The 26,146-nt window shown below is 45.4% G+C and overlaps 1 protein-coding gene across 5 annotated transcripts in view; it reads right to left on the bottom strand.

Annotated features, from left to right (window-relative positions):
• The window catches only part of pard3bb (par-3 family cell polarity regulator beta b), a 288,351-nt gene that overhangs the window by 106,827 nt on the left and 155,378 nt on the right, over positions 1–26,146 (bottom strand). For all 5 annotated transcript variants that reach the window (XM_036975336.1, XM_036975337.1, XM_036975335.1 and 2 more), the window contains 2 exons: positions 22,956–23,095; positions 20,638–20,766 (listed from right to left, as the gene is read on the bottom strand). In XM_036975336.1, the coding sequence (XP_036831231.1) occupies positions 20,638–20,766; positions 22,956–23,095 (269 nt within the window). The remainder of the gene's footprint in view (positions 1–20,637; positions 20,767–22,955; positions 23,096–26,146) is intronic.

A 26,146-nucleotide genomic window follows, 5' to 3' on the forward strand; every position in this document is an offset into this window, starting at 1 on the left:
CTGACTGACTGTATTTGATCTGATATATCAGTCAGTTGGAAGTCGGAAGTTTATATACACTTAGGTTGGAGTCATTAAAACTCATTTTTCAAACACTCCACAAATTTCTTGTTAACAAACTATAGTTTTGGCAAGTCGGTTAGGACATCTACTTTGTGCAGGACACAAGTCATTATTCCAACAACTGTTTACAGACAGATTATTTCACTTATAATTCACTGTATCACAATTCCAGTGGGTCAGAAGTTTACATACACTAAGTTGACTGTGCCTTTAAACAGCTTGGAAAATTCCAGAAAATTATGTCATGGCTTTAGAAGCTTCTGATAGGCTAATTGACATCATTTGAGTCAATTGGAGGTGTACCTGTGGATGTATTTCAAGGCCTACCTTCAAACTCAGTGCCTCTTTGCTTGACATCGTGGGAAAATCAAAAGAAATCAGCCAAGACCTAAGGAAAATAAATTGTAGACCTCCACAAGTCTGGTTCAACCTTGGGAGCAATTTCCAAATGCCTGAAGGTACCACATTCATCTGTACAAACAATAGTACGCAAGTATAAACACCATGGGACCACGCAGCCATCATACCGCTCAGGAAGGAGACACGTTCTGTCTCCTAGAGATGAACGTACTTTGGTGTGAAAATCAATCCCAGGACAACAGCAAAGGACCTTGTGAAGATGCTGGAGGAAACCGGTACAAAAGTATCTATATCCACAGTAAAACAAGTCCTATATCGACATAACCTGACAAAAATAACTACCTCTTCCCCTACTGTATTTATTTATTTATTTTGCTCCTTTGCACCCCATTATTTCTATCTCTACTTTGCACATTCTTCTTCTATTGTAAATGAGAACTTGATCTCAACTTGCCTACCTGGTTAAATAAAGGTGTTCTCAACTAGCCTACCTGGTTAAATAAAGTGTTCTCAACTTGCCTACCTGGTTAAATAAAGGTGTTCTCAACTAGCCTACCTGGTTAAATAAAGGTGTTCTCAACTAGCCTACCTGGTTAAATAAAGGTGAAATATGAAGGTGAAATATAAAGGTGTAAGGCCTCTCCAAAACTGGAGTCGAAGAACACCATCCCAACCGTGAAGCACGGGGGTGGCAGCGTCATGTTGTGGGGGTGCTTTGCTGCAGGAGAGACTGGTGCACTATACCTGGTTAAATAAAGGTGAAATATAAAGGTGAAAGGTTGGAGGTACTGGTGCACTTCACAAAATAGATGGCATCATGAGGGAGGAAAATTAGGTGGATATGTTGAAGCAACATCTCAAGACATCAGTCAGGAAGTTAAAGCTTGGTCGCAAATGGGTCTTCCAAATGGACAATGACCCCAAGCATAACTCCAAAGTTGTGGCAAAACGGCTTAAGGACAACAAAGTCAAGGTATTGGAGTGACCATCACAAAGCCCTGACCTCAATTCTGTAGAACATTTGTGGGCAGAACTGAAATGGCATGTGTGAGCAAGGAGGCCCACAAACCTGACTCAGTTACACCAGCTCTGTCAGGAGGAATGGGCCAAAATTCACCCAACTTATTGTGGGAAGCTTGTGGAAGGCTACCCGAAACGTTTGACCCAAGTTAAACAATTTAAAGGCAATGCTACCAAATGCTAATTGAGTGTATGTAAACTTCTGACCCACTGGGAATGTGATCAAATAAATATTAAGCTGAAATAAATCATTCTCTCTACTATTATTATTATTATTCTTACATTTCACATTCTTAAAATAAAGTGGTGATCCTAACTGACCTAAAACAGGGAATTTTTACTAGAATTAAATGACAGGAATTGTGGAAAAACTGACTTGAAATGTATTCGACTAAGGTGTATGTAAACTTCTGTCATGTCTTTACTATCATTAACTGAAGACTGATAGTTTTTAACAAAGATTATCTGTAATTAGTTATTACGCGATCAACTGATTAATCACGTAACTAATTAACTAGGAAGTCGGGGCACCAAGGAAAAATATTCAGATTACAAAGTTATCATTTCCTAAAATAACTTTTCAGATATTTTATCTGATCAATTAGTCTTTGAATTAATGCATTTTTATATTTTTAGTCTCATTCCAAACGTCGTAAATTGTTGGTTATCTGCACGAACCCAGTCTTCACTATGAGTCATCCATACATCAATTGTCTTAAATCATTTATGTATTACTAAGTAATTCACAGAAGTGCATAAACAAACAAACAAGGTAAATGTGGTTATGAAATGATAGGAGAATGTGCCCTAGTGGACTAAACCGGCATGGCGGCTTGTTAGACAAAAGGGGTAGTGGGGTTCACCTGAGAAGTCACTACAGTTACTGATTATAACAATTGAAATGCTATTCCTTACACATGAAATGCTAATCACATGAACACTCACTCATTCGGGAACAATTGCAATCAATATATAAATTTACACTCAGTGTGTTGTCTTGATCGCTGGTGCACGCCCAATTTGTCAGTTTTTGATTTGTTAAAAAAGTTTGAAATATCCAATAAATGTCGTTCCACTTCATGATTGTGTCCCACTTGTTGTTGATTCTTCACAAAAAAATACAGTTTTATATCTTTATGTTTGAAGCCTGAAATGTGGCAAAAGGTCGCAAAGTTCAAGGGGGCCGAATACTTTCGCAAGGCACTGTACATCAGTCATTGACTAATAATGTTCTGTACTATGGATCACGTTTCGTGTTTCATGTGGAAATCAGGAAGAGTAGCTGCTGCTTTTGTAGCGACTAATAAATACCAAATACTGTGTGACATTTTCAGATAGAGACAGAGAGATCACCTTCTTCAATAGAATCACATGTAACAGAGGCTGGGATTGGCTGAGCTGTTTGGGAAGCCGTTCTCTATCTTATCCTGTGGAATAGAGTTCCATGTAGTCATGGCTCTTTGTAGTACTGTGGAATAGAGTTCCATGTAGTCATGGCTCTATGTAGTACTGTGGAATAGAGTTCCATGTAGTCATGGCTCTATGTAGTACTGTGGAATAGAGTTCCATGTAGTCATGGCTCTATGTAGAACTGTGGAATAGAGTTCCATGTAGTCATGGCTCTATGTAGTACTGTGGAATAGAGTTCCATGTAGTCATGGCTCTATGTAGTACTGTGGAATAGAGTTCCATGTAGTCATGTCTCTATGTAGTACTATGGAATAGAGTTCCATGTAGTCATGGCTCTATGTAGTACTGTGGAATAGAGTTCCATGTAGTCATGGCTCTATGTAGTACTGTGGAATAGAGTTTCATGTAGTCATGGCTCTATGTAGTACTGTGGAATAGAGTTCCATGTAGTCATGGCTCTATGTAGTACTGTGGAATAGAGTTCCATGTAGTCAGGGCTCTATGTAGTACTGTGGAATAGAGTTCCATGTAGTCATGTCTCTATGACTGGTTTTCCAGATCACCCAACACTGCTATTTGTCATTTTAACTTTAAGTGAATGTTGCGATTTGTCTTTTTTTGTACCATTCCTGAACTTGTGACTGAAGAAACAAGCTGCATAGGAGCAAAAGCAGAATAAATGATCTAATGATTCTGGCTCTTTCACAGTAAACTCTACAGAGTTGAGATTGTTCTCTACAGAGCTGAGGTTGTTCTCTACAGAGCTGAGGTTGTTCTCTACAGACCTGAGGTTGTTCTCTACAGACCTGAGGTTGTTCTCTACAGAGCTGAGATCGTTCTCTACAGAGCTGAGGTTGTTCTCTACAGAGCTGAGGTTGTTCTCTACAGAGCTGAGGTTGTTCTCTACAGACCTGAGGTTGTTCTCTACAGAGCTGAGATCGTTCTCTAGAGAGCTGAGGTTGTTCTCTAGAGAGCTGAGGTTGTTCTCTACAGACCTGAGGTTGTTCTCTACAGACCTGAGGTTGTTCTCTACAGAGCTGAGATCGTTCTCTACAGAGCTGCGATCGTTCTCTACAGAGCTGAGGTTGTTCTCTACAGAGCTGAGATCGTTCTCTACAGAGCTGAGGTCGTTCTCTACAGAGCTGAGGTTGTTCTCTACAGAGCTGAGATCGTTCTCTACAGAGCTGAGGTTGTTCTCTACAGAGCTGAGGTTGTTCTCTACAGAGCTGAGATCGTTCTCTACAGAGCTGAGATTGTTCTCTACAGAGCTGAGGTTGTTCTCTACAGAGCTGAGGTTGTTCTCTACAGAGCTGAGATCGTTCTCGACAGAGCTGAGATCGTTCTCTACAGAGCTGAGATCGTTCTCTACAGAGCTGAGATCGTTCTCTACAGAGCTGAGATCGTTCTCTACAGAGCTGAGGTTGTTCTCGACAGAGCTGAGATCGTTCTCTACAGAGCTGAGGTCGTTCTCTACAGAGCTGAGGTCGTTCTCTACAGAGCTGAGGTCGTTCTCTACAGAGCTGAGGTTGTTCTCTACAGAGCTGAGATCGTTCTCTACAGAGCTGAGGTTGTTCTCTACAGAGCTGAGGTTGTTCTCTACAGAGCTGAGGTTGTTCTCTACAGAGCTGAGGTTGTTCTCTACAAAGCTGAGGTTGTTCTCTACAGAGCTGAGGTTGTTCTCTACAGAGCTGAGGTTGTTCTCTACAGAGCTGAGGTTGTTCTCTACAGAGCTGAGGTTGTTCTCTACAGAGCTGAGATTGTTCTCTACAGAGCTGAGGTTGTTCTCTACAGAGCTGAGGTTGTTCTCTACAGAGCTGAGATTGTTCTCTACAGAGCTGAGATTGTTCTCTACAGAGCTGAGATTGTTCTCTACAGAGCTGAGATTGTTCTCTACAGAGCTGAGATTGTTCTCTACAGAGCTGAGATCGTTCTCTACAGAGCTGAGATCGTTCTCTACAGAGCTGAGATCGTTCTCTACAGAGCTGAGATCGTTCTCTACAGAGCTGAGATTGTTCTCTACAGAGCTGAGATCGTTCTCGACAGAGCTGAGATTGTTCTCGACAGAGCTGAGATTGTTCTCTACAGAGCTGAGATCGTTCTCTACAGAGCTGAGATCGTTCTCGACAGAGCTGAGATTGTTCTCGACAGAGCTGAGATCGTTCTCTACAGAGCTGAGATCGTTCTCTACAGAGCTGAGATCGTTCTCTACAGAGCTGAGATCGTTCTCTACAGAGCTGAGATCGTTCTCGACAGAGCTGAGATCGTTCTCGACAGAGCTGAGATCGTTCTCGACAGAGCTGAGATTGTTCTCGACAGAGCTGAGATCGTTCTCTACAGAGCTGAGATCGTTCTCTACAGAGCTGAGATCGTTCTCTACAGAGCTGAGATCGTTCTCGACAGAGCTGAGATCGTTCTCTACAGAGCTGAGATCGTTCTCTACAGAGCTGAGATCGTTCTCTACAGAGCTGAGATCGTTCTCTACAGAGCTGAGATCGTTCTCTACAGAGCTGAGATCGTTCTCTACAGAGCTGAGATCGTTCTCGACAGAGCTGAGATCGTTCTCGACAGAGCTGAGATCGTTCTCTACAGAGCTGAGGTTGTTCTCTACAGAGCTGAGATCGTTCTCTACAGAGCTGAGGTCGTTCTCGACAGAGCTGAGATTGTTCTCTACAGAGCTGAGGTTGTTCTCTACAGAGCTGAGGTTGTTCTCTACAGAGCTGAGGTTGTTCTCTACAGAGCTGAGGTTGTTCTCTACAGAGCTGAGGTTGTTCTCTACAGAGCTGAGGTTGTTCTCTACAGAGCTGAGATTGTTCTCTACAGAGCTGAGATCGTTCTCTACAGAGCTGAGATCGTTCTCTACAGAGCTGAGATCGTTCTCTACAGAGCTGAGATCGTTCTCTACAGAGCTGAGATCGTTCTCTACAGAGCTGAGATCGTTCTCTACAGAGCTGAGATCGTTCTCGACAGAGCTGAGATCGTTCTCGACAGAGCTGAGATCGTTCTCGACAGAGCTGAGATCGTTCTCGACAGAGCTGAGGTCGTTCTCTACAGAGCTGAGGTCGTTCTCTACAGAGCTGAGGTCGTTCTCTACAGAGCTGAGGTCGTTCTCTACAGAGCTGAGGTCGTTCTCTACAAAGCTGAGGTCGTTCTCTACAGAGCTGAGGTTGTTCTCTACAGAGCTGAGGTTGTTCTCTACAGAGCTGAGGTTGTTCTCTACAGAGCTGAGGTTGTTCTCTACAGAGCTGAGGTTGTTCTCTACAGAGCTGAGGTTGTTCTCTACAGAGCTGAGGTTGTTCTCTACAGAGCTGAGGTTGTTCTCTACAGAGCTGAGATTGTTCTCTACAGAGCTGAGATTGTTCTCTACAGAGCTGAGATTGTTCTCTACAGAGCTGAGATCGTTCTCTACAGAGCTGAGATCGTTCTCTACAGAGCTGAGATCGTTCTCTACAGAGCTGAGATCGTTCTCTACAGAGCTGAGATCGTTCTCTACAGAGCTGAGATTGTTCTCTACAGAGCTGAGATTGTTCTCTACAGAGCTGAGATCGTTCTCTACAGAGCTGAGATCGTTCTCTACAGAGCTGAGATCGTTCTCTACAGAGCTGAGATCGTTCTCGACAGAGCTGAGATCGTTCTCTACAGAGCTGAGATCGTTCTCGACAGAGCTGAGATCGTTCTCTACAGAGCTGAGATCGTTCTCTACAGAGCTGAGATCGTTCTCTACAGAGCTGAGATCGTTCTCTACAGAGCTGAGATCGTTCTCTACAGAGCTGAGATCGTTCTCTACAGAGCTGAGATTGTTCTCGACAGAGCTGAGATTGTTCTCTACAGAGCTGAGGTTGTTCTCGACAGAGCTGAGATCGTTCTCTACAGAGCTGAGGTCGTTCTCGACAGAGCTGAGATTGTTCTCTACAGAGCTGAGGTTGTTCTCTACAGAGCTGAGGTTGTTCTCTACAGAGCTGAGATTGTTCTCTACAGAGCTGAGATTGTTCTCTACAGAGCTGAGATTGTTCTCGACAGAGCTGAGATCGTTCTCTACAGAGCTGAGATCGTTCTCTACAGAGCTGAGATCGTTCTCTACAGAGCTGAGATCGTTCTCGACAGAGCTGAGATCGTTCTCTACAGAGCTGAGATCGTTCTCTACAGAGCTGAGATCGTTCTATGTCCCCTAAAGATATACAACATTTTGCTGGTGGCAAGAATTTTGTATTATAATTTTAATTGGAAAAACTCTGTTGAATCAAGTATTGTTTTTTTGTATCAGTTTTCAATACAGTGCATTTGGAAAGTAATCACACCCCTCAATTTTTCCCACGTTTTGTTACATTACAGCTTTTCTATAATGGATTAAATGAAACAATTTCCTCATTAATCTACACACTATACCCCATGATGACATCGCAATACCCCGTAATGACATCACAATACCCCATGATGACATCACAATACCCCATGATGACATCACAATACCCCATGATGACATCACAATACCCCGTAATGACATCACACTACCCCACGATGGCATCACAATACCCGGTAATGACATCACGATATCCCATGATGACATCACATGACATCACAATACCCCGTGATGACATCACAAAACCCCGCGATGACATCACAATACCAAATGATGACATCACAAAACCCTGTAATGACATCACAATACCCCATGATGACATCACAATACCCCATGATGACATCACAATACCCCATGATGACATCACATAGAGCCATGACTACATGGACCTCTATTCCACAGTACTACATAGAGACATGACTACATGGAACTCTATTCCACAGTACTACATAGAGCCATGACTACATGGAACTCTATTCCACAGTACTACATAGAGCCATGACTACATGAAACTCTATTCCACAGTACTACATAGAGCCATGACTACATGGAACTCTATTCCACAGTACTACATAGAGCCATGACTACATGGAACTCTATTCCACAGTACTACATAGAGCCATGACTACATGGAACTCTATTCCACAGTACTACATAGAGCCATGACTACAAAGTCAGTCAATCAATTATATAATAATAATCGTAGGAAAGGTTTTCATCTTTAGCTCACAATCTGTGGATAAAATACGGTCAGAAAGGTTCACGATTCATTACATCACAAAAATATATGTCACATGAAAACCAAACGAGGTCTATGGTGATAGGTGGGATGGGCTGAGGGGGTGGGATTAAAGAGCTGAGGTCTATGGTGATAGGTGGGATGGGCTGAGGGGGTGGGATTAAAGAGCTGAGGTCTATGGTGATAGGCGGGATGGGCTGAGGGGGTGGGATTAAAGAGCTGAGGTCTATGGTGATAGGCGGGATGGACTGAGGGGGTGGGATTAAAGAGCTGAGGTCTATGGTGATAGGTGGGATGGGCTGAGAGGGAGGGATTATGTCATGTTTTATGTGACTGCTTTATAGAAAAGTACAAAGTCAACTGGTTGTATATGTAGCAGAATATCTGTATAATATCTGACGAGGTGGGACGGTTGAATAAAATCTAATATTTAATAAAAAACAGGGATGTTAATTGACGGGGCTGTTGTTTCTCCATTCTAATGTGCCTCAGTCTGTCTCCAGCTGGGCAGAGCATTAGACACAGCAGGCCCATAAGCACTGCGATAAACCCTGGATAAACACTGTGGAGAGAAACAGATCAACATTACGCTCTACGCTGGGACAGAGACATGGACTGGAAAGCTGCCTGGTGGCAGTGGGGACCTTGAAGGACAGACAGACGGTCATCTACAAGACAGAGCTGCTGAGACCATGTGACAATAACCAAGGCTGAAAGACTGGCACACACCACTGGTACAGAGGTCCTCAGATCCTCCTGATAGGGGCTGTATAGGGGCTGTATAGGGCTGTATAGGGGCTGTATAGGGGCTGTATAGGGCTGTATAGGGGCTGTATAGGGTCTGTATAGGGGCCGTATAGGGGCAGTATATGGCTGTATAGGGGCTGTATAGGGGCTGTATATGGGCTGTATAGGGGCTGAAAGACTGGCACACACCACTGGTACGGAGGTCCTCAGATCCTCCTGATAGGGCTGTATAGGGGTTGTATAGGGGCTGTATAGGGCTGTATAGGGCTGTATAGGGGCTGTGTAGGGGCTGTATAGGGCTGTATAGGGGCTGAAAGACTGGCACACACCACTGGTACGGAGGTCCTCAGATCCTCCTGATAGGGGCTGTATAGGGGCTGTATAGGGCTGTATAGGGGCTGTATAGGGGCTGTATAGGGGCTGAAAGACTGGCACACACCACTGGTACGGAGGTCCTCAGATCCTCCTGATAGGGCTGTATAGGGGTTGTATAGGGGCTGTATAGGGCTGTATAGGGCTGTATAGGGGCTGTGTAGGGGCTGTATAGGGCTGTATAGGGGCTGTATAGGGGCTGTATAGGGGCTGTATAAGGCTGAAAGACTGGCACACACCACTGGTACGGAGGTCCTCAGATCCTCCTGATAGGGGCTGTATAGGGGCTGTATAGGGCTGTATAGGGGCTGTATAGGGGCTGTATAGGGGCTGTATAAGGGGCTGTATAGGGTCTGTATAGGGGCCGTATAGGGGCAGTATATGGCTGTATAGGGGCTGTATAGGGGCTGTATATGGGCTGTATAGGGGCTGTATAGGGGCTGTATAGGGGCTGTATAGGGTCTGTATAGGGGCTGTATAGGGGCTGTATAGGGGCTGTATAGGGGCTGTATAAGGGGCTGTATAGGGGCTGTGTAGGGGCTGTATAGGGGCTGTATAGGGGCTGTATAGGGGCTGTATAAGGGGCTGTATAAGGGGCTGTGTAGGGGCTGTGTAAGGGGCTGTGTAAGGGGCTGTATAAGGGGCTGTATAGGGGCTGTGTAGAGGCTGTGTAGGGGCTGTATAAGGGGCTGTATAGGGGCTGTATAAGGGGCTGTATAGAGGCTGTATAAGGGGCTGTATAGGGGCTGTATAAGGGGCTGCGTAGGGGCTGTGTAGGGGCTGTATAGGGGCTGTATAGGGGCTGTATAAGGGGCTGTATAAGGGGCTGTGTAGGGGCTGTATAAGGGGCTGTATAGGGGCTGTATATGGGCTGTATAGGGGCTGTATAGGGGCTGTATAAGGGGCTGTATAGGGGCTGTATAAGGGGCTGTATAGAGGCTGTATAAGGGGCTGTATAGGGGCTGTATAAGGGGCTGCGTAGGGGCTGTGTAGGGGCTGTATAGGGGCTGTATAGGGGCTGTATAGGGGCTGTATAAGGGGCTGTATAAGGGGCTGTATAAGGGGCTGTGTAAGGGGCTGTGTAAGGGGCTGTATAAGGGGCTGTATAAGGGGCTGTATAAGGGGCTGTATAAGGGGCTGTATAAGGGGCTGTATAAGGGGCTGTATAAGGGGCTGTGTAAGGGGCTGTGTAAGGGGCTGTATAAGGGGCTGTGTAAGGGGCTGTATAAGGGGCTGTGTAGAGGCTGTGTAGGGGCTGTATAGGGGCTGTGTAGAGGCTGTGTAGGGGCTGTATAAGGGGCTGTATAGAGGCTTTACTGTTTACTGTTCATTTTTATTGTTAATTTCACTTTTGTTTATTATCTACTCTACTTGCTTTGGCAATGTTAACATATGTGTCCCATGCCCATAAAGATCGATGTTAACACATGTTTCCCATGCCAATAAAGCCCCTTGAATTGAACTGAGAGATAAATGTGGAAGGTAAAGAGGTCGTCTTTCAGCAGCAGACAGCTCATCTCACAGCTATGAATACTGAGTCTCCCTTGTTCCTCTGACAGACGATTAAACCCACCTGTCTGATGCCTAGGGATGATGACTGGTTCTGGGCCTCTACCCGCTGGGAGCCATCACAGCACTCAGCACAGCCTCAATCACCACCTCCTACACTTCATACCATTTACTAATCGACACCTCGACTCTACCGTCCAACAAACCTGTACAGTCTCACTCACTGCCTATCTACTTTCCACTGATCAAACCACACCTTGACAGTACAGTCTGGAGAGAGTAGAGTCTGGAGAGAGTAGAGTCTTGAGAAAGTAGAGTCTGGAGAGAGTAGAATCTGGAGAGAGTAGAGTCTGGAGAGAGTAGAGTCTGTAGAGAGTAGAGTCTGGAGAGAGTAGAGTCTGGAGAGAGTAGAGTCTGGAGAGAGTATTGCAGTCGCTGTACTCATAATATACAGGAGAACGATCGCCTTACGGCGAGGATAGCTGTGCTACAAGCCCAGCTTCAGATGCAATCGCTAGGCAAGGGTAATTTCAGTGTAGGAAAGGATGAAACCGCGTCTGTGCCACCAGTAAGTACAGATAGTAGTATAAATCCCCTGGCACAGTCCCCGCAGCCGGACAACTTTCTCACGGTTTCTGGAAGGAAATGCTGTAGGAACGCTCACCCGGTGTCGCTCATTCAGCCGACAGAAACTTTCAACCGGTTTTCCCCATTAAGCAGCGAGTCTTCTCTGGTCTCTACTCCTCTCGTTACGGGGTCTGAGCCGCCGAGGCCTCCCACCATTAGCTCTGACAAATTGAAAACTCTAGTCATTGGCGACTCCATTACCCGCAGTATTAGACAGTATTAAAACGAACCATCCAGCGATCATAAACCAGGGGGCAGGGCTACCGACGTTAAGGCTAATCTGAAGATGGTGCTGGCTAAAGCTAAAACTGGCGAGTGTAGAGAGTATAGAGATATTGTTATCCACGTCGGCACCAACGATGTTAGGATGAAACATTCAGAGATCACCAAGAGCAACATAGCTTCTGCGTGTAAATCAGCTAGAAAGATGTGTCGGCATCGAGTAATTGTCTCTGGCCCCCTCCCAGTTAGGGGGAGTGATGAGCTCTACAGCACAGTCTCACAACTCTATCGCTGGTTGAAAACTGTTTTCTGCCCCTCCCAAAAGATAGAATTTGTAGATAATTAGCCCTCTTTCTGGGACTCACCCACAAACAGGACCAAGCCTGGCCTGCTGAGGAGTGACGGACTCCATCCTAGCTGGAGGGGTGCTCTCATTTTATCTACCAACATAAACAGGGCTCTAACTCCTCTAGCTCCACAATGAGAGAGAGGGTGCAGGCCAGGCAGCAGGCTGTTAGCCAGCCTGCCAGCATAGTGGAGTCTGCCACTAGCACAGTCAGTGTAGTCAGCTCAGCTATCACCATTGAGACCGTGTCTGTGCCTCGACCTAGGTTAGGCAAAACTAAACATGGCGGTGTTCGCCTTAACAATCTCACTAGGATAAAGACCACCTCCATTCCTGTCATTATTGAAAGAGATCATGATACCTCACATCTCAAAATAGGGCTACTTAATGTTAGATCCCTTACTTCAAAGGCAATTATAGTCAATGAACTAATCACTGATCATAATCTTGATGTGATTGGCCTGACTGAAACATGGCTTAAGCCTGATGAATTTACTGTGTTAAATGAGGCCTCACCTCCTGGCTACACTAGTGACCATATCCCCCGTACATCCCGCAAAGGCGGAGGTGTTGCTAACATTTACGATAGCAAATTTCAATTTACAAAAAAAAAATGACGTTTTCGTCTTTTGAGCTTCTAGTCATGAAATCTATGCAGCCTACTCAATCACTTTTTATAGCTACTGTTTACAGGCCTCCTAGGCCATATACAGCGTTCCTCACTGAGTTCCCTGAATTCCTATCGGACCTTGTAGTCATAGCAGATAATATTCTAATCTTTGGTGACTTTAATATTCACATGGAAAAGTCCACAGACCCACTCCAAAAGGCTTTCGGAGCCATCATCGACTCAGTGGGTTTTGTCCAACATGTCTCTGGACCCACTTACTGTCACAGTCATACGCTGGACCTAGTTTTGTCCCATGGAATAAATGTTGTGGATCTTAATGTTTTTCCTCATAATCCTGGACTATCGGACCACCATTTTATTACGTTTGCAATTGCAACAAATAATCTGCTCAGACCCCAACCAAGGAACATCAAAAGTCGTGCTATAAATTCACAGACAACACAAAGATTCCTTGATGTCCTTCCAGATTCCCTCTGTCTACCCAAGGACGCCAGAGGACAAAAATCAGTTAACCACCTAACTGAGGAACTCAACTTAATCTTGCGCAATACCCTAGATGCAGTTGCACCCCTAAAAACTAAAAACATTTCTCATAAGAAACTAGCTCCCTGGTACACAGAAAATACCTGAGCTATGAAGCGAGCTTCCTGAAAAATGGAACTGAAATGGCGCCACACCAATCTGGAAGTCTTCCGACTAGCTTGGAAGGACTGTACCGTGCAGTATCGAAGAGTCCTCACCACCAATCTTGAAGTCTTCCGACTAGCTTGGAAGGACAGTAACAGGCAGTATCGAAGAGCCCTCACCACCAAACTGGGAGTCTTCCGACTAGCTTGGAAGGACAGTAACATGGAGTATCGAAGAGCCCTCACTGCTGCTCGATCATCCTATTTTTCAAACTTAATTGAGTAAAACAAGAACAATCCAAAATGTATTTTCGATACTGTTGCAAAGCTAACTAAAAAGCGGCATTCCCCAAGAGAGGATGGCTTTCACTTCAGCAGTAATAAATTCATGAACTTTACGGACTCCTCTTTAAATCTGAGTAGTCCTGAATCTGCACAACTCTGCCAGGACCTAGGATCAAGAGAGACGCTCAAGTGTTTTAGTACTATATCTCTTGACACATTGATGAAAATAATCATGGCCTCTAAACCTTCAAGCTGCATACTGGACCCTATTCCAACTTAACTACTGAAAGAGCTACTTCCTGTGCTTGGCCCTCCTATGTTGAACATAATAAAACGGCTCTCTATCCACCGGATGTGTACCAAACTCACTAAAAGTGGCAGTAATAAAACCTCTCTTGAAAAAGCCAAACCTTGACCCAGAAAATGTTTTTAAAAAAAACTAAAATCGGCCTATATCTCGTTCTCCTCAATTAATAGAAAAAAAAAAAGAAGCTCCCAGAACAACGAACCAATAAACAATGAGATCTTCTGTTGAATCTGACGATGGGCTTTCTCCTATAGAGCTCCATTTTTATGGAACGGTCTGCCTACCCATGTGAGAGACGCAAACTCGGTCTCAACCTTTAAGTCTTTACTGAAGACTCATCTCTTCAGTGGGTCATATGATTGAGTGTAGTCTGGCCCAGGAGTGTGAAGGTGAACGGAAAGGCACTGGAGCAACGAACCCCCCTAGCTGTCTCTGCCGTGGCCGGTTCCCCTCTCTCCACTGGGATTCTCTGACTGGCTTGGGTCAGTCTGTTATATCTGGTGTAATTCTCCTGTCTTATCTGGTGTCCTGAAATGAATTTAAGTATGCTCCCTCTAATTCTCTCTCCCTCCCTCTCCCTCCCCTCTCGGAGGACCTGAGCCCTAGGACCATGCCTCAGGACTACCTGGCATGATGACTCCTTGCTGTCCCCAGTCCACCTGGCCGTGCTGCTGCTCCAGTTTCATCTGTTCTGCCTGCGGCTATGGAACCCTGACCTGTTCACCGGACGTGCTACCTGTCTCAGACCTGCTGTTTTCAACTCTCTCTCTTTCTCTCTACCGCATCTGCTGTGTCGACCTCTGAATGCTTGGCTATGAAAAGACAGTGAAATCCTTGTATTTATAGCTCCAACAGTGCAGTAATATCTAACAAGTAAATATATAACACAACAATACACAACACAACAATACACACAAATCTAAAGTAATGGAATGGAATTAAGAATGTATAAATATATGGACGAGCAATGTCAGAGCAACATGGCACTTTGTGACACCGGCTGATGTAAAAAGGGCTTTATAAATACATTTGATTGATTGATTGATTGAAAGCGGTATGCAGAAAGCATGAGAGATGAGACAGAAAGAGAGAGGAGACAGAGAGAGAGAGGAGAGACAGAGAGAGGAGACAGAAAGAGAGAGGAGAGATAGAAAGAGGAGAGACAGAAAGAGAGAGGAGAGAGAAAGAGAGGGGAGAGACAGAGAGAGAGGAGAGACAGAAAGAGAGAGGAGAGACAGAAAGAGAGAGGAGACCGAAAGAGAGAGGAGACCGAAAGAGAGACAGAAAGAGAGAGGAGAGAGACAGAGAGAGGAGACAGAAAGAAAGAGGTGAGACAGAGAGAGAGAGGGGGGGAGAGAGAAAGAGAGAGGAGACAGAAAGAGAGAGGAGACAGAGAGAGGATAGACAGAAAGAGAGAGGAGACAGAGAGAGAGACAGAAAGAGAGAGGAGAGACAGAAAGAGAGAGGAGAGGTGAGAGACAGAAAGAGAGAGGAGACTGAAAGAGAGAGGAGAGAGACAGAGAGAGGAGAGAGACAGAGAGAGGAGACCGAAAGAGAGAGGAGAGACAGAGAGTCCATGGTGGGTGAAGGTGGCTATTCATCTTGACATTATCCTGACACCTCCCTGGAGAAACAGGACAAAGACAGGAAGCAGAATTCAGGGCTTCCTGTTCCTGTCCTCAAGGCCATATCGAGGAAAGAGAAGAGGATCTACCTCTCCCTCCCCGACCCAACACTGACAGACCCACAGGACCACAAGACAGAGAGGCAGTGGAAGAAGAGAGGGAACCGCATTACCAAGACAGAGACGCTGAAACGCTCATTGTATTTTCTATGTAAGTGTGCATGTTGCTGTCCTTAGTCTCCTTTTTCTAGGAAAATAAAAACGAAAAAAAAAAAAGCCTAGACAACACCAGTGACGAGGGGAGAAAAGCTGACATGTTGTTGTCTAGGTGATGAGGGGAGAAAAGCTGACATGTTGTCTAGGTGACGTGGGAAGAAAAGCTGACATGTTGTTGTCTAGGTGACGAGGGGAGAAAAGCTGACATGTTGTCTAGGTGACGTGGGAAGAAAAGCTGACATGTTGTCTAGGTGACGAGGAGAGAAAAGCTGACATGTTGTCTAGGTGACGATGGGGAGAAAAGCTGACATGTTGTCTAGGTGACGTGGAGAGAAAAGCTGACATGTTGTTGTCTAGGTGACGTGGAGAGAAAAGCTGACATGTTGTTGTCTAGGTGATGAGGGGAGAAAAGCTGACATGTTGTCTAGGTGACGTGGAGAGAAAAGCTGACATGTTGTTGTCTAGGTGACGTGGAGAGAAAAGCTGACATGTTGTTGTCTAGGTGACGTGGAGAGAAAAGCTGACATGTTGTTGTCTAGGTGATGAGGGGAGAAAAGCTGACATGTTGTCTAGGTGACGTGGGAAGAAAAGCTGACATGTTGTTGTCTAGGTGACGAGGGGAGAAAAGCTGACATGTTGTCTAGGTGACGAGGGGAGAAAAGCTGACATGTTGTTGTCTAGGTGACGAGGGGAGAAAAGCTGACATGTTGTCTAGGTGACGTGGAGAGAAAAGCTGACATGTTGTTGTCTAGGTGACGTGGAGAGAAAAGCTGACATGTTGTTGTCTAGGTGACGAGGGGAGAAAAGCTGACATGTTGTTGTCTAGGTGACGAGGGGAGAAAAGCTGACATCTTGTTGTCTAGGTGACGAGGGGAGAAAAGCTGACATGTTGTTGTCTAGGTGACGAGGGGAGAAAAGCTGACATGTTGTTGTCTAGGTGATGAGGGGAGAAAAGCTGACATGTTGTCTAGGTGACGTGGAGAGAAAAGCTGACATGTTGTTGTCTAGGTGACGTGGAGAGAAAAGCTGACATGTTGTTGTCTAGGTGACGTGGAGAGAAAAGCTGACATGTTGTTGTCTAGGTGATGAGGGGAGAAAAGCTGACATGTTGTCTAGGTGACGTGGGAAGAAAAGCTGACATGTTGTTGTCTAGGTGACGAGGGGAGAAAAGCTGACATGTTGTCTAGGTGACGAGGGGAGAAAAGCTGACATGTTGTTGTCTAGGTGACGAGGGGAGAAAAGCTGACATGTTGTCTAGGTGACGTGGAGAGAAAAGCTGACATGTTGTTGTCTAGGTGACGTGGAGAGAAAAGCTGACATGTTGTTGTCTAGGTGACGAGGGGAGAAAAGCTGACATGTTGTTGTCTAGGTGACGAGGGGAGAAAAGCTGACATCTTGTTGTCTAGGTGACGAGGGGAGAAAAGCTGACATGTTGTTGTCTAGGTGACGAGGGGAGAAAAGCTGACATGTTGTTGTCTAGGTGACGTGGGGAGAAAAGCTGACATGTTGTCTAGGTGACGTGGGAAGAAAAGCTGACATGTTGTTGTCTCGGTGACGAGGGGAGAAAAGCTGACATGTTGTCTAGGTGACGAGGGGAGAAAAGCTGACATGTTGTTGTCTGGGTGACGAGGGGAGAAAAGCTGACATGTTGTCTAGGTGACGTGGAGAGAAAAGCTGACATGTTGTCTAGGTGACGTGGAGTGAAAAGCTGACATGTTGTCTAGGTGACGAGGGGAGAAAAGCTGACATGTTGTCTAGGTGACGAGGAGAGAAAAGCTGACATGTTGTCTAGGTGACGATGGGGAGAAAAGCTGACATGTTGTCTAGGTGACGAGGGGAGAAAAGCTGACACGTTGTTGTCTAGGTGACGAGGGGAGAACAGCTGACACGTTGTTGTCTAGGTGACGAGGGGAGAAAAGCTGACACGTTGTTGTGGGACGCAGCTGTTAACACAAACACACCACTAAGTGGATGACAAACACAAACACACCACTAAGTGGATGACAAACACACCACTAAGTGGATGACAAACACACCACTAAGTGGATGACAAACACACCACTAAGTGGATGACAAACACACCACTAAGTGGATGACAAACACACCACTAAGTGGATGACAAACACACCACTAAGTGGATGACCAACACAAACACACCACTAAGTGGATGACAAACACACCACTAAGTGGATGACAAACACACCACTAAGTGGATGACAAACACAAACACACCACTAAGTGGATGACAAACACACCACTAAGTGGATGACAAACACACCACTAAGTGGATGACAAACACACCACTAAGTGGATGACAGACACACCACTAAGTGGATGACAAACACAAACACACCACTAAGTGGATGACAAACACAAACACACCACTAAGTGGATGATGCATAGCCCTCCTGTAGCTAACTGATCTGCTAATTGTTCTCCACAAACAGGCTGACACTCAGATGCATTTAGGTGTGTGTGTCTGTGTGTGGTGTGTGTGTGTGTGTGTGTGTGTGTGTGCGTGCGTGTCTGTGTGTGTGTGCGTGTGTGCGTGTGTCTGTGTGTGTGTGTGTGCGTGCGTGCGTGTGTGCGTGTGTGTGTCTGTGTGTGCGTGCGTGTGTGTGTGTGTGTGCGCGTGTGTGTGTGTCTGTGTGTGCGTGTGTGTGTGTGTGTGTGCGTGTGTCTGTGTGTCTGTGTGTGTGTGTGTGCGTGCGTGCGTGCGTGTGTGTGTGTGTGCGCGTGCGTGTGTGTGTGTGTGTGGTGCAGCAGAAGACCAACAGAAGAACAGAACCACAGAGAGAAATGGTTGATGAGAAAATGAAATAGTTTTATTAATAAATTAATTGGATGGATTTAATTGATTGACGTTGGAAGTTGTAGCAGAGCAGGATGACTTTAGAGGTACAGATAGTTTGGTTGATTAGTAGAACATCTGAGGAGGAAGAGGAAGAGGAGGAAGAGGAGGATACAGAAGTTGTAGTTGTCAAGGTATATAGACAGAAAACTCACTATCTAAGGAGGAGTACTGACTAGACAGAGAACCCCCTATCTAAGGAGGAGTACTGACTAGACAGAGGACCCCCTATCTAAGGAGGAGTACTGACTAGACAGAGAACCCTCTATCTAAGGAGGAGTACTGACTAGACAGAGAACCCTCTATCTAAGGAGGAGGAGTACTGACTAGACAGAGGACCCCCTATCTAAGGAGGAGTACTGACTAGACAGAGAACCCCCTATCTAAGGAGGAGTACTGACTAGACAGAGGACCCCCTATCTAAGGAGGAGTACTGACTAGACAGAGAACCCTCTATCTAAGGAGGAGTACTGACTAGACAGAGAACCCCCTATCTAAGGAGGAGTACTGACTAGACAGAGGACCCCCTATCTAAGGAGGAGTACTGACTAGACAGAGAACCCTCTATCTAAGGAGGAGTACTGACTAGACAGAGAACCCTCTATCTAAGGAGGAGAACTGACTAGACAGAGGACCCCCTATCTAAGGAGGAGTACTGACTAGACAGAGAACCCTCTATCTAAGGAGGAGTACTGACTAGACAGAGAACCCCCTATCTAAGGAGGAGTACTGACTAGACAGAGGACCCCCTATCTAAGGAGGAGTACTGACTAGACAGAGAACCCTCTATCTAAGGAGGAGTACTGACTAGACAGAGAACCCCCTATCTAAGGAGGAGTACTGACTAGACAGAAAATCCCCTATCTAAGGAGGAGGAGTACTGACTAGACAGAGAATCCCCTATCTAAGGAGGAGTACTGACTAGACAGAGAACCCCCTATCTAAGGAGGAGTACTGACTAGACAGAAAATCCCCTATCTAAGGAGGAGTACTGACTAGACAGAGAACCCCCTAGCTAAGGGGGAGTACTGACTAGACAGAGAACCCCCTATCTAAGGAGGAGTACTGACTAGACAGAAAACCCCCCAAGGAGGAGTACTGACTAGACAGAGAACCCTCTATCTAAGGAGGAGAACTGACTAGACAGAGGACCCCCTATCTAAGGAGGAGTACTGACTAGACAGAGAACCCTCTATCTAAGGAGGAGTACTGACTAGACAGAGAACCCCCTATCTAAGGAGGAGTACTGACTAGACAGAGGACCCCCTATCTAAGGAGGAGTACTGACTAGACAGAGAACCCTCTATCTAAGGAGGAGTACTGACTAGACAGAGAACCCCCTAGCTAAGGAGGAGTACTGACTAGACAGAGAACCCCCTAGCTAAGGAGGAGTACTGACTAGACAGAAAATCCCCTATCTAAGGAGGAGGAGTACTGACTAGACAGAGAATCCCCTATCTAAGGAGGAGTACTGACTAGACAGAGAACCCCCTATCTAAGGAGGAGTACTGACTAGACAGAAAATCCCCTATCTAAGGAGGAGTACTGACTAGACAGAGAACCCCCTAGCTAAGGGGGAGTACTGACTAGACAGAGAACCCCCTATCTAAGGAGGAGTACTGACTAGACACAAAAACCCCCCAAGGAGGAGTACTGACTAGACAGAGAACCCCCTATCTAAGGAGGAGTACTGACTAGACAGAGGACCCCCTATCTAAGGAGGAGTACTGACTAGACAGAGAACCCTCTATCTAAGGAGGAGTACTGACTAGACAGAGGACCCCCTATCTAAGGAGGAGTACTGACTAGACAGAGAACCCTCTATCTAAGGAGGAGTACTGACTAGACAGAGAACCCTCTATCTAAGGAGGAGAACTGACTAGACAGAGGACCCCCTATCTAAGGAGGAGTACTGACTAGACAGAGAACCCTCTATCTAAGGAGGAGTACTGACTAGACAGAGAACCCCCTATCTAAGGAGGAGTACTGACTAGACAGAGGACCCCCTATCTAAGGAGGAGTACTGACTAGACAGAGAACCCCCTAGCTAAGGAGGAGTACTGACTAGACAGAGAACCCCCTAAGGAGGAGTACTGACTAGACAGAGAACCCCCTAAGGAGGATAACTGACTAGACAGAGGACCCCCTATCTAAGGAGGAGTACTGACTAGACAGAGGACCCCCTATCTAAGGAGGAGTACTGACTAGACAGAGGACCCTCTATCTAAGGAGGAGTACTGACTAGACAGAGGACCCTCTATCTAAGGAGGATTACTGACTAGACAGAGGACCCTTTATCTAAGGAGTATTAGAGAAGACTCTTACCAGTTCTCTGGGCAGGAAAACATCTTCCTGTCTGGCCACAAGCAGAGCGACACTGTCTCCCTGTCTGGTGCTCCTCAACATGGATACCAACTCCTCCTGGCTGCGCCTGCTGATGTCCACACCATTCACCTTGGAACACAGAGGATCCCAGATCAAGAGTTATTAGCTACATTGGAAATGTCCACCTAAATCACCAGCGGTCTCACATTAAAAACAGGATGAACAACCAGTCCATCATTTACACTTTCCCCTCAAAACACAAAGGAAGTCCACAGAAAAGAGGCACAAATGTGTGTCCTAACCAGGTATCCACATATCCAATATCATGGGATATCAAGTCTAAATGTGTGTCCTAACCAGGTATCCACATATCCAATATCATGGGATATCAAGTCTAAATGTGTGTCCTAACCAGGTATCCACATATCCAATATCATGGGATATCAAGTCTAAATGTGTGTCCTAACCAGGTATCCACATATCCAATATCATGGGATATCAAGTCTAAATGTGTGTCCTAACCAGGTATCCACATATCCAATATCATGGGATATCAAGTCTAAATGTGTGTCCTAACCAGGTATCCACATATCCAATATCATGGGATATCAAGTCTAAATGTGTGTCCTAACCAGGTATCCACATATCCAATATCATGGGATATCAAGTCTAAATGTATGTCCTAACCAGGTTGTGGCGAAATCTGCACGGAGCCTTCACCGTGCACTGCCACTTTAAGAGCGCATGAGCAGTAAGGAAGGAGAATATAAAGAGAGCTCGTTCAGCTCTTTGGGGAGGGGCTCTTTGGGGAGGGGCTCTTTGGGGAGGGGCTCTTTGGGGAGGGGCTCTTTGGGGAGGGGCTCTTTGGTGGCGCGACAGATTGATTGTGTGTGCTGTGCTGCAGAAGTTTTGTTTGTTTTCAGCGTGTGTAGTTTATAGAGTATTTAACTCAATCATCGGTGTAATCGCTCTAGGTCGTGGTTGTTTTCGTTTGGGACCGCGCCCGTTATGGATCGCATGGATTAGTAGCAACATTGTTGCGAAGCGTTAACATACAAACCATCGGACAGTCAGACAGTACACCTGCACGCCTGAAGACCACAGCTAAGATCTCTCTTTTTCTCTTTCTCTTTTTCTCTTCCCTCTATCGTTCCAGTGCTTTACCCTGAAACAGACTCTCTATTTTTCCAATGCACTTCCCATTGAAGTTCATTAGAGCTGGACTATTATTGCCCTGCCTGAAGTATTTGGACATTTCAGTTAAAAGGGAGGTTGCTTGCAAATTGTGTATTGTTATGTGAACTGTATTGAGGTGTACTAATGACATGTGGCCGAGAAGACTGGACATTTTTAAGGCCTTTGTTGTGTCGATGAACACCCCCCACATTCATACCCTCTGCACTCATCCACTAGAAAATAATACAGATTATTGCAAATCCTATGTTGATGACTGGGTTCGTTCTTGTATGAAGTTGCTGTTGAATTGCTCTGCCATTATTAGTATTATTGTATGAGGTATTCTTGTTGGGGTTACCCCTGTGCTGTGATGTGGGTTTTATATGGTGTGTATTCTCTTTTCTCTCCACTGGCTATCTGGTAAACAGGCTACACTCTAGGCAGTCTCTTCTGCTGATGTGTGTGGGTCTGGTAGTGGTTCTCTCTATTCTACTCTTTTCCTTTCGGCATGGTTAATACCTGCCTGGCGCCCGAACAAAAGCTTTCTTTACCCCTCTCTAATAAATACCGCTACAAGGTATCCACATATCCAATATCATGGGATATCAAGTCTAAATGTATGTCCTAACCAGGTATCCACATATCCAATATCATGGGATATCAAGTCTAAATGTGTGTCCTAACCAGGTATCCACATATCCAATATCATGGGATATCAAGTCTAAATGTGTGTCCTAACCAGGTATCCACATATCCAATATCATGGGATATCAAGTCTAAATGTGTGTCCTAACCAGGTATCCACATATCCAATATCATGGGATATCAAGTCTAAATGTGTGTCCTAACCAGGTATCCACATATCCAATATCATGGGATATCAAGTTTAAATGGAAACTTTATTGTTCCAATGTAAACTTTATTGTTCCAATGTAAACGTTATTGTTCCAGATGGGAATTGATTTTGGAAAAACAGGATGGACTCAGTTTGAGTTGATATCAGTTTTGTGGTGTGATATGACAACGTCATGTCGGTCTGATTTTGTGATTGGATAATGCTTAAAACCCCACCACTAAACTCATCTGATTGGCTGTGTGGACAGTCCCTCACCAACTGATTGGCTGTCTGAGCTGTCACTCACCTCCAGGATCCGATCACCTGACTGCAGGCGTCCATCTTTGACGGCGGCCCCGCGCGGCAGGATGTTCTTGACCAGGATAGGACCAGGACCGTGGACAGACGAGTCCCTGGTCACCACTGTGAAGCCCAGACCCTCGGGACCTGGAGACAGAGACACACACAACAAGAGACGTAATCAGAAACTAAGTACAGCATTAAAATCTGTAAGATAATAAAAATAGAAAACAAATAATAACTGAGGGTAACGTGGTACACCAACAAAATACTATATTACTACTACATTACTACACCATAATACTATATTACTGCTACATTACTACACCATAATACACCATTACTACACCATAATACTATATTACACCACCAAAATACTCCATTACTGCTACATTACTACACCATAATATTATATTACTACTACATTACTACACCATAATATTATATTACTACTACATTACTACACCACAAAACTATATTACTACTACATCACTACACAACAATACTATATTACACCACAAAAATAATATATTACTACTACATTACTACACCATAATGATCCATTACTAAACCTAAATACTCCATTACTCCATTACTCCACACTACTATATTACTACTCCATTACTACTACATTACTACACAATACTACTCCATTACTACTACATTACTACACAATACTACTCCATTACTACTACATTACTACACAATACTACTCCATTACTACTACATTACTACACAATACTACTCCATTACTACTACATTACTACACAATACTACTCCATTACTACTACATTACTACACAATACTACTCCATTGCTACTCCATTACTACACCATATTACTACATTATTGCACCATAATACCCCGTTACTACACCATAATACTACATTAGTGCACCATACAACTCCATTACTACACCATGATATTCCATTACTACACCATAATACTCCATTACTACACCATGATACTCCATTACACCATGATAATCCATTACACCATGATACTCCATTACACCATGATACTCCATTACTACACCATGATACTCCATTACACCATGATACTACATTACTACACCATGATACTCCATTAACCCATAATACTCCATTACACCACCATAATACTCCATTACTACACCATGATACTCCATTAATACACAATGATACTACATTACACCATAATACTCCATTACACCATGATACTCCATTACTACACCATGATACTCCATTACACCATAATACTCCATAATCTAGGTAAAATGAGACAGGATAAAAAAGGATAGAATAGAAGATGAACTTTATTGGGTGAATGCTCTATTGGAGAAGGCTAACCCTAAAGTTGAATTCAGAATTGGGGTGAGGATCAGGTTAACCTAACCCTAAGGTTGAATTCAGAATTAGGGCGAGGATCAGGTTAACCTAACCCTAAGGTTAAATTCAGAATTAGGGTGAGAATCAGGTTAAACTAACACTAAGGTTGAATTTAGAATTAGGGCGAGGATCAGGTTAACCTAACCCTAAGGTTGAATTCAGAATTAGGGCGACAATCAGGTTAAACTAACCCTAAGGTTGAATTCAGAATTAGGGCGAGGGTCAGGTTAACCTAACCCTAAGGTTGAATTCAGAATTAGGGCGAGGATCAGGTTAACCTAACCCTAAGGTTGAAATCAGAATTAGGGCGAGGATCAGGTTAACCTAACCCTAAGGTTGAATTCAGAATTAAGGCTAGGATCAGGTTAAACTAACCCTAAGGTTGAATTCAGAATTAAGGTGAGGACCAGGTTTGCTGAATTCCTCTCGGATGTGGTCTCTTCAGCCTTCCCAGCCACAGCCCTGTGATATAACCCCAGCCCCTGGACCTGAGATATAACCCCAGCCCCTGATAAAACCCCAGCCCCTGGACCTGAGATATAACCCCAGCCCCTGAGATATAACCCCAGCCCCTGATATAACCCCAGCCCCTGAACCTGAGATATAACCCCAGCCCCTGATATAACCCCAGCCCCTGATATAACCCCAACCCCTGAGATATAACCTCAGCCCCTGGACCTGAGATATAACCCCAGCCCCTGGACTTGAGATATAACCCCAGCCCCTGATATAACCCCAGCCCCTGGACCTGAGATATAACCCCAGCCCCTGAGATAAAACCCTAGCCCCTGGACCTGAGATATAACCCCAGCCCCTGATATAACCTCAGCCCCTGACATAACCCCAGTCCCTGGACCTGAGATATAACCCCAGCCCCTGGACCTGAGATATAACCCCAGCCCCTGATATAACCCCAGCCTCTGATATAACCCCAGCCCCTGATATAACTCCAGCCCCTGAACCTGAGATATAACCCCAGCCCCTGATATAACCCCAGCCCCTGATATAACCCCAGCCCCCGGACCTGAAATATAACCCCAGCCCTGATATAACCCCAGCCCCTGGACCTGAGATATAACCCCAGCCCCTGGACCTGAGATATAACCCCAGCCCCTGATATAACCTCAGCCTCTGATATAACCCCAGCCCCTGATATAACCCCAGCCCCTGGACCTGAGATATAACCCCAGCCCCTGGACCTGAGATATAACCCCAGCCCTGATATAACCCCAGCCTCTGATATAACCCCAGCCCCTGATATAACCCCAGCCCCTGAACCTGAGATATAACCCCAGCCCCTGATATAACCCCAGCCCCTGATATAACCCCAACCCCTGAGATATAACCTCAGCCCCTGGACCTGAGATATAACCCCAGCCCCTGGACTTGAGATATAACCCCAGCCCCTGATATAACCCCAGCCCCTGGACCTGAGATATAACCCCAGCCCCTGAGATAAAACCCTAGCCCCTGGACCTGAGATATAACCCCAGCCCCTGATATAACCTCAGCCCCTGACATAACCCCAGCCCCTGGACCTGAGATATAACCCCAGCCCCTGAGATAAAACCCCAGCACCTGAACCTGAGATATAACCCCAGGCCCTGGACCTGAGATATAACCCCAGCCCCTAATATAACCCCAGCCCCTGGACCTGATATATAACCCCAGCCCCTGATATAACCCCAGCCCCTGGACCTGAGATATAACCCCAGCCCCTGGACCTGATATATAACCCCAGCCCCTGATATAACCCCAGCCCCTGGACCTGAGATATAACCCCAGCCCCTGAACCTGAGATATAACCCCTGCCCCTGATATAACCCCAGCTG

The sequence above is a fragment of the Oncorhynchus mykiss genome, chromosome 3 (genome assembly GCF_013265735.2).
Source record: "Oncorhynchus mykiss isolate Arlee chromosome 3, USDA_OmykA_1.1, whole genome shotgun sequence".
NCBI lineage: Eukaryota > Metazoa > Chordata > Actinopteri > Salmoniformes > Salmonidae > Oncorhynchus > Oncorhynchus mykiss.